The 9,247-nt window shown below is 40.6% G+C and overlaps 1 protein-coding gene and 1 long non-coding RNA gene across 5 annotated transcripts in view; one reads left to right on the top strand and one right to left on the bottom strand.

Moving 5' to 3' along the window:
- The window catches only part of LOC119442324 (neprilysin-1), a 51,382-nt gene that overhangs the window by 2,319 nt on the left and 39,816 nt on the right, over positions 1 to 9,247 (bottom strand). For 3 of the 4 annotated variants that reach the window (XM_037707164.2, XM_049662056.1, XM_037707166.2), the window contains 8 exons: positions 9,066 to 9,172; positions 8,176 to 8,240; positions 5,865 to 5,916; positions 5,556 to 5,623; positions 4,745 to 4,863; positions 4,510 to 4,575; positions 4,333 to 4,428; positions 4,190 to 4,248 (listed from right to left, as the gene is read on the bottom strand). In XM_037707164.2, the coding sequence (XP_037563092.1) occupies positions 4,190 to 4,248; positions 4,333 to 4,428; positions 4,510 to 4,575; positions 4,745 to 4,863; positions 5,556 to 5,623; positions 5,865 to 5,916; positions 8,176 to 8,240; positions 9,066 to 9,172 (632 nt within the window). Of the gene's footprint in view, positions 1 to 4,189; positions 4,249 to 4,332; positions 4,429 to 4,509; positions 4,576 to 4,744; positions 4,864 to 5,555; positions 5,649 to 5,864; positions 5,917 to 8,175; positions 8,241 to 9,065; positions 9,173 to 9,247 lie in introns of those variants that run through there. The other variant, XM_049662057.1, reaches the window with a different exon arrangement.
- LOC125943250 (uncharacterized) lies at positions 5,617 to 9,224 on the top strand. Its single transcript, XR_007465693.1, has 2 exons — positions 5,617 to 8,872; positions 9,025 to 9,224. It is a non-coding gene; the product is annotated as an uncharacterized LOC125943250 (long non-coding RNA).

The following is a 9,247-nucleotide window of genomic DNA, read 5'->3' as shown; positions in this document are numbered from 1 at the left end:
TGATAACTTTCAATCTCGGAATAAGTGCCCCCTACACACTGTTTGCTCACGGTCAAGTAAGTCATTTAAAAAAAAGTTTTCGATGGACCTGTTATACCTAAAGATTATACTTTGGTAATAAATGGCATGATTAACAGTATCAAAAGCTTTAGTAAAATCTAAAGATACTGAGCCAATGAATTTACCGCTGTCAATAGCAATCGGTCAAGCTGCTAAGCTAAGCTGGTCGAACTGCCAGGATGGAAACCGAATTGGCAAGGTTTCAACAATTTAAATTTTGTTAGCTGTTTACATGTTTCAGAAATAATTTCTCAATAAGTATACTAATGGAGGACAAAGTAGAGATTCGGCGGTAATTATACACCTGAGCTGTATCACCTTTTTTTATAGACTGTATTTAATTTCACCTTCTAAAGCGAACTGGGAAAGGTGCCGCATCTGAAAAATTAGATTAGTTATGCTGCTCAGTGTTTATGCAATACAAGGAGCAACAAGTGATAGGCAGGGACATTATCTAGACCTGGGGTAGTGTTAGATTTAATAGAGCATAACAGACCTCATCGGCTGAGACGAGGAAAAGAAAGAATGTATGATTGTAATGGTTAAGCGGATATGAGGAGGCTGCTGGGCTATTACTGTACACTTCATTGAAGTAATTGCGAAATGAGTTGGCTATACAAGATGATTCAGTGCAGATTTCATGTTTATAATTTATTTTATCAATGGTTGCCTATGGTGTAGTCAAAAAGTCATTGAAATGTTGCCATTGTTTCTTAGGAATATGTGTTTTTAGTCTTGCAGAATTATTTCTCAAAATAAAGCTGTTTTTATTTCTTCAATAGGTTGTTCAACATGGTATTGTATTTTTATCCTGGTGTGCTAGGCTTATATTCAACAGCTGTTTTTTAGTCTTCCTGTAGAAAAATTTTTTTTTGCATGCTGGTTAATAAACCTTTTGTTATCCAAGGATTATGGGGAAATTAAAATTTTTTTGTGCATTCGGAAGTTGTAGTGCTAGCGTAAATGGTATTAAAAAATAATGAGCAGAATTTTTCGGCACATGTTGGATATAGTGGTAAGTATTGAAGTACTAAGTTCGAATATAGTAAAGCATATCAGTATACCTCAGCTATAGTGAAGTACTTGCATCAGATATATAGTGAAGCATTTGCAAAAACTCGGGTAGATTTCAGGTAGTTACTGAAAGTGTGCACAAAACAGTGATTATAATGAACGTGTACACTAGATATAGTGAAGTGTTTCAAATGGCCTCAGGTATAGCAAATGAGTTTCACGAAATGTATGAAATGATTTGATTTCAGTGAAATGATCTCAGAGTGGGAAACCAGACCGATAGGAATTTTAAAGGGTACGAATTGCTCGGATTGCATGCATCTGCGAATGTTTTTGATGCAAATAATAATGTGAATTGCATTCTTGGCATTGTCGGACCAGTTTTCTTTCTGGCTATCTAGCTATCCCACCAAAAAGTGTGGGCCGATCCAGATGTTAGTGCAGTCAAAAATGGGGGCCATTCACGTGGGCATGTGCCGCTCTTCAATGAACCTCTACGACACCAACTTGGATCACTGTGTATGATGCCAATGGGTATGCGCGGACTTCGTGGCGCCACCACCAGAATGTGGATCGTGTCCAGAGGAAAGTGTGAAAAAGGAGCCCGGTTGCAGAACGCGTCTCATACGTGATGTATTTGGTTAGTCTTTGAGCTACTGTGCAACATCCGATTGATTGATTCATTGATTGGATTGAAGATGTCGGAGCTGTGAAATATTTCTGGTGCTACACAGAGCATTTCACATTTGGGTAAATTTATCCATGGCTATAGAGCTTTGTGAAATTGACAGTGAGTTGTCGCACAGAAAGCTGCCGAGTGACAAAGGCAAAACGTTCACTCTTTTTTTTTGTCACTTGACAGCCTGCTGTGTGGAATGCAGCTACTTTGGCCAGGACTTGAATTCACAATCTCATGCTCAACTGCGAAATGCTATGGCCTCTGAGCAGCTGCTGTTGGGTCTCTGTGTTGTGCACAAAATTTGTGTCGTCTAATGTTGACATCAAGCTGGATGTATTACATATCTTAATTAAGTATTTTGCTATTTTAAGCATAATTGCGAGTTTCTTTTGACAACCGAATTTCAAGGGAAAAAAATATAGTGCATTACTGAACATATAGATGTATGATTCTAAGTACTCTCTCGTAGTTTTATGGACACTGCTTTGCCTGCTGGCAAAACTGCATTTTTTTTTTTTTTTGCAAGAAAATCAGTTTTTCTGGGAGGAATTATGCCATCGGCTAGAGCAGCACGCTGCAGCAAGTTACGAAACTACAGTGCAGAAATATTTATCACTTTGTTCTGAGTAATAATGAATGTGAAATATACTGTGCATGCCACTAGAACAGTGGAGTGCAGGGGAGGCGTGGGGGTATTCTGTAAGTGTCCACCTAGTGGACATGTCCATTTCTTCTGCTGCTGAAGTGCTGATTGGCTGGAGTGCTGGTCTCATTCTCATGCATACCATAGCCCATCCAATGAGAACTTCAGTAGCAGATGAAGTGGACATGTCCACTAGGTGGACACTTGCAGAATACACCCCCTGGTGTACCACCAGCTGACGAAAACACCTTTAATGCTAGCGGAAACTATAACATCTCACGTAATGTTCACACGCTATAGAACAGCTCTGTTTGACCCAGAAATTTCTTTTCAGAGTGCTGTGCGAAACTAAGAGTAGTGCTTTTCAGCGGTGCTTTGTAAGCAAAAAAGGTCCATATTTGCATGAATATAATGCAAACATGATTATGTTTAATGCAGCCATAGTTGTCAGCTTAAACCAAGATGTCTCATCATATTGTGATGTATAGTTCATAAAAGTGATGAGTGCCGGTACAGTGTATCAATATAAAATCTCCCTGCACTGCCCTGAGGGGGCATGTACTATATTTACATCAATTGACTTCATTTATGAATATGATGCTTGCATGACCACGCATGATGGTAGTGGGTCGGTCGAGATTGTGCTATCTTTCCTTCATGACTGTGATGCTAAACCTTTTTCTTTGTCGATTCACTCTTGCTGCAGCACGTTGAAATTGTTATTCCTGCTACTATATCGAGGATTGATTCAATTCAATTGATTGCTGATTATACTTGCGGCGGTGGGCTGCCTGTTGTCATTAGTTATGTCCTTGCTCAGCAATATTTTTCAGGTGCATGCTAGCGAAGGTTAAAGGTCATGAGTCTATGTACACACTAGGGAACAAAGAAGCTAGAAAGTGGCAAGTGAGTGATGATTGCATGGCATAGATAAATGCGAAAGTAGTACATTGCAAGACGACGAATGAGCAGTAACGAATTCCTCAAAAATAAATAACAGCTTGATTCCAGCGGCATTTACTGTTGCATTCTTGGTATGTCACTGACTAGTAGAGTGTTTTCGCTGTGCACTCAGTGATCCTGGTCTTATTATATATTGAAGTACAAAGACAAGGTTCCTTATAAATTCAGAGTTCAGTCCCTGTAAAATGCTTTGAATCCTTTCTGTAGCGAATCCTACTTTAGAGCGCAGCTCTTAGGCGCCCGTTCCTGCGACGAGCGTCGGCATAACCGAATGAACGAGCACGGCGAAAGTTTAACGCAGAGTGCAACGGGGACGCGAGATGAGACGCGAGGAGGAAAGCGGAGGAGCGTGCAGCGGAACCATGAGGCGGAAAGCGGAGGAGGAGGGTGTGGCGAAAGGGTGAGAAGAAAAGCTTAGTGCGGCAACGATAGCTACGAGATTGCGCCAGATTAGCACACGTTGTCTGGGAGGTTTGTCGGTGGCGGCTGCTGTGAATCACGCCCACGTGTCAGCCACGCACTGGCTCGCAATCTCCCAATTAGCGAGGCAGTCGCGCCACACTTCACTCCATTTGCAATGTGCCACACGAGCCAGATTGTCCACGCCAGCCACTATGTAGCAAAATGAAAACGCGTATAGAGCTGTGCTCAAATTTCGCATTAGGAAGTATTGTAATCGTCAGTGAATTGTGATCTAGCAAACAGAGTTAAGTGCATGTGCCGCAGTTATGACTCCATGTATAATTTACCTGATGTCATCTTGATGCTGAGCTTATGTACTAATAAATTTTTATTTTGTGTGCATATGTTGCAAGAATGGGCATGCTTACCTTGCATGGTTGTTGCTGTAAATGGAGTTCGGGTCATACTTGTTATTGTTGCACCATATCTGTTTTGCAAAAGGGTGTTATATTATAGCCGTTGCAACTTTGCACTCCAAAAAAAGATGAGATAATGTAATGCACATACATACCGAAGCAAAAGAGAGGAAGTATAGCTGATCGTTAGTGTAGTTCTCAAAGCCTGGCAAGGCAGGTGCTTTGTTTTGTCCCTGCTCAAGGCGATATGACTGCAGAGAAGAACGAAAATTATGTTGGCCCACAGAAACAAGGTGCTTGTGGACATCCACATGTACTGTCTCATCTCTCACCTTAAAAGAAAACCTAGCAGCTGAAGTGTCTGCCAAATTTTCATTCCTGGTGTGGCTGCCATTGACCTGTGCAAAAGAAATGATGGCTTGTGTAAGTCAATAGCTCGTGTCACGGGAAAGTGAATTGTTTGGTAGTAGTAATCAAATAATTCATGAGACCGGCTATTTCGCTCATCTGAAAGAAGAAGGTTGGGCCCAACATAAAAATGCTCTTGTTAGTTGTTGAGTACAATACCTGAAATGTCTTTGCGTAAAAGTCAATCAGTGACTGCATCCGCTGGTTAAACTCCTGCTTTGTGCCCTGGGACCACTGGTCTTTTTCAAAGTCAATGCCTTGCTCATCAATAGTGATACCTGTATAAGGAGGGAAAATGTGCATTGAAAACTTTTTTGTTCTTATAGTCCACTAATGTCTAACCATATGTCAAAGATGCTGATGGCTGTAGGGACACACAAAGTATGCCATTTACTCGCTCATTTTTTGCAACTGTATCACTTTGATAAAGTAAATGTTCAAGAATATTGTTGTGGTAGTTATGCAATTTTGATGGATGCAAAAGTCATTTGTGTCAGTGTATTCGTTTGCAAACTGAGCCATGAAATACTCTGGAAGGTAGGAAATTATGTCTACGGACAAGTTCACACGTGGTGCACGTGTGAATATATATTCAGACAAGATTGTCCGAGATGCATGACATGGGTTTGATTCTGCCTAGCACCAGAAAATTATTTGATTTGTTTTTTTGTTTTTCATTGAAAGCGGCACATACCTAGTGGCACGTACCCAGTAGCCTAATTTAGCATGAAAGTTCGTTACAGAGTGGCAAACACCCAGTGACACATGTCCATTGACACATACACAGTGACCCAAATTTGCCCGACGATTGATTTCAAACACTGTTCCCTCAGCAGAGCAGCCCAATGCTGTACCCATTAGATGGACCACCAAGTGACCCAAGTTGGTGGGAAAATTGTTTGGTAGAAAGTCCCAGAAAGCGTGTGGAGTTTCCAATGAATGTTAATCACATGAAAAACCATATGCATACCTCTGTCATCAAACGCATGGATGATCTCATGGCCAGCCACGAATCCCACAGTGCCATAGTTCACGTATCTGCGAGACAGACAGGAAGGATAAACTGAAATAAGAACAGGAAGTGTGAATAGTAGGAAATTCAGTCAGTGTTTATTGCAGCAGTGCTGTGAAATATGGTGCAGAAAAAGAATAACATACACGTGTGTTGGGTCTTTTATAGCAATGAACTATTGTCACCAGGGTCAGTTCCTTGTATTAATTAGTATGTATACGTGTGTTTGGCATTTTTCTTAAAGCGTGTGTGAAAAATGAAACTTACATTGGAACCTCAAGGTATGAGAAGGGCTCCAAAAGCATACCAGCGTATACCTCTGGAACATGAAAAAAATCAGACATTATAAAGGTCTGCAATGGCAAATCAATACTGCAGAAGCCCGCAAGATGGAGGAAAGTACATGAAAGGGGAAAATTGTCATCCACCTGAATTGTAGTGCGAAGCTACCAAGGTAATCTGGACGGGTTTCTCAAAAAAAAAAAAAAAGCCTGACATTTGAAGAAAATTTCGTTCTAGTGGACCTGATTCTGGTCCAGGACGAATTTTTCTTCAACTACGAGGCTTTCTTTTCGAGAAACCTATATGGGTTTCCTTGTAGCTTCTTGCAACAATTCAGGTGGATGACAATTTTTCCTTTACAAAGGTCTGCAATATATTCAAAATATGTTTATCCTGTGGTATCTGGAAAGCACACCTGCCAAGGCAGTTTCACATCGAAAGTGATAGCAAGACTAAGCGTTGCATTGACCTTCCTTTAAAAAAAAAAATTATGGGTTTCACGTGTCAGAACCACCGTCTGATCATGAGGCACACCGTAGTGGGGGACTCCGGTTCAATTTGGATCACCTGGGGTTCTTTAATGTGCACCTAAATCTAAATACATGGGTGTTTTCTGCATTTCACCCCCATCGAAATGCGGCCGCCGTAGCTGGGACTTGATCCCGCAACCTCGTGCTTAGCAGCCCAACACCGTAACTACCAAGCAACCATAGCGGGTTTGACCTTCCTTGGATGGTGTTCTAACAATATCTGGAGGTGACACGGGGCAACGCAGCACACGAAGCAGCTGGTGCAGTAGAGCATAAACAGTGCCCTTGCAGCTACCAAGTATATCTCACAGCACTGGCATAATCAATGCTGAGACAAAAGAAAACTGTTGGTGTTTTTGCAAGTTGAAGTTTACTGTCTCTTCCACTCAGACCACTGTATGCGCACAGGTGCACAGCAGGAATGCTAGTGTTTGCACGCACAACGCTCATGCCAGCAACGGAAGGCAAAACACAGCCCTGGCTTTGCTGCTGAAACAGCTGAGCAGAGTGTGATGGTGCATTAACTTGGTTTCATTGTTTTTGCATTGAAATGCAATAACGCGTTTGTCACTTCTTTAGAGACCTTCTAACCCTCCAGGTGGGAGTGATGACCACAGCGATAGCAAAAACGTGCCCGAGGAATTTGTATAATTGCTCTGGCAATAATAAAAGGACAGTAAAGGAAATTATGATAGTTTGGTTGATTGCACTCAAGAGTGAAGGCTCGATATGCAAGAAAATAATGCAAACGACAAGCTGCGACGCCATCTAATTCCTAAAGCCAGCCCTAGGACATGGCAAATCCTTTTCGGCTCCTATGGTTTAGTACTTGTTGATTGCTATTAAAAGTAATTGCATTGCTCTCAAATATAGGCAAAAAGTGAACTTCGTAACAGTTGTAGAAATTCCAGTGCTGAAAAGGCCGAAATCTTTGAAAATACAACGAAATCTGTGACTTCATGCAGTGAAATATCAGTGCCAAGTTTAGGCAAGAAATTCAAGCCATTAAATTCGGACTTAATTTTTATGCTGATAACTGGTCCTTCCAGAAGAGCAACCTACTCTCCAGCCTAATTTAGTGTTAGCATTCAGTGTATACCTTCAGTGTTTCAGCACTTCTGATTAGACGCTAACATATGATGAAGAGAGCTGTTGGATGCATTTTCTGTGAATAACGATAATTGAGATAGTAGGAGATTGTATGAAAGCATTGTCAGGCTATGTAGTTATGTGGTGCTGTATATACTAATGTCATGTGATAAGTGTGTGTTCAATTTTATCACATTTACCTTATCTAATGTCGATGATTTTTTGCTTCATCCAGTAAAATAATTGACACGTATATGTATTAAAGAAATTAAATAAAACTTCTTTATAAATGAAATTGCCAATACTAAATGATCTAACAAAGTGACATGGCAGAATTCCTTGGCAGTGCTTATGATGTAGCTAAACAGGTTTGGACATCTGGAACTTGCCAGTGCTCTTGTATTTTTTTTTTTTTGCATGGATAAACCCTATGTTTACAAACAAAGGCACTGCAGTGTATAGTGTAAACAGAGAGCAAACATTTACTTTGGCCAGGTCATGTGCTAAGGAGCACATCACTTGGTGGCAACAGTGGTGGCAGCGGGTCACATACACTAGTTCAGATAGCAAATCTGAAATCTAGGCTGTGTGCCTAGGCTGAATAAATATTCAGCTTTCCCCTTAAACCCGGCACCCTGTTAACTTCTTACACTAAGTGTACATTATTGTGTACTTACTGACATTGATGTCTCGTATGTGATAGGCAGCATTTACAGTTTCCGCATTTATGTCTTCCCAAATCCTGAAATGAAAAGGAAAAGTTAAAGCACGAATTTGAGGTCTTCCATACTATACTAAGTAAAGCGAAAACAATTGTCTGCACATGCTCTGAACCTCTTGCATGACTAGTTGCTGAGGAAAATATAAAATGGCTCGGTGGCAAAACTAAGGGCTCGGTGGCACATGCAGCAGTATTTCTGTGTTGTACACACAGCTTCAGAATTAACTTTTATGATAATCATTTTAAATGCTTCAAAGAACTAAAAGAAATCCATAGAAGCCATTATAAAGTGTTTAATAGAGCTAATGCTTGGCATATTTTTGGTTGTGTGTTTTCTTGCCCATTTTATGTGCCTCCAATCACACTGAGGCAGAACAAACTTTCGATAATATGTTTTTCCCCTTTTTTTGTATTCTGTATTATCTTTCAGAAGGCCTTTGCATTGACTTGTATAGTTCTGATGCACATATCAGTCAACCTCAGAGAAAGTGTGGGGGTCTTGGTATTTTTCATCCATCTGAGAGCACTATCAGAATGGTTTTGTTCTGTATCAAAAGCTTCCACCAAATTTTTGACTGGTAATGGAGAAACAACAGCATATTCCTTCTTGCCGCTGTTTGGATGAATGGATGCACACATTTATTTAAGCCTTTGTAAGTCATTTATTTTTTACTTTGTCTTTTGACTTAGTAAGGACTTTTTCTTTATTCTCTCCCAGCCTGTGTTTCTTGTACAGTCAGATCTTTTTTTGTGTGTGTGAGTGAGTGAGTGATAGGTTTGAGTTGAACAAGTACTCTCTTCTCAGGTCTCAAACATAGACTACCGCTGCTTGCTTCAGCTACTCACTCTGGCTTTCTGGGCGAGAATAGCTCTCTGGCTTGCTGGTTGTACTTTTGTACTCTGTGGTACACAAGTCGTTCAAGGAATGGACCATTGTTCTGTGGAGCTTTGTCCTGGAAAAGAGCAAAAGGAACATGTTTCAATTAAATAGAGTGATCAGATAGTATGTTGTGTCAACATGTATTTAT

This window comes from Dermacentor silvarum, chromosome 2, assembly GCF_013339745.2.
Source record: "Dermacentor silvarum isolate Dsil-2018 chromosome 2, BIME_Dsil_1.4, whole genome shotgun sequence".
NCBI lineage: Eukaryota > Metazoa > Arthropoda > Arachnida > Ixodida > Ixodidae > Dermacentor > Dermacentor silvarum.
The sequence above is the reverse complement of the archived record's forward strand: the minus strand, read 5'-3'. Positions and strand labels throughout refer to the sequence as shown.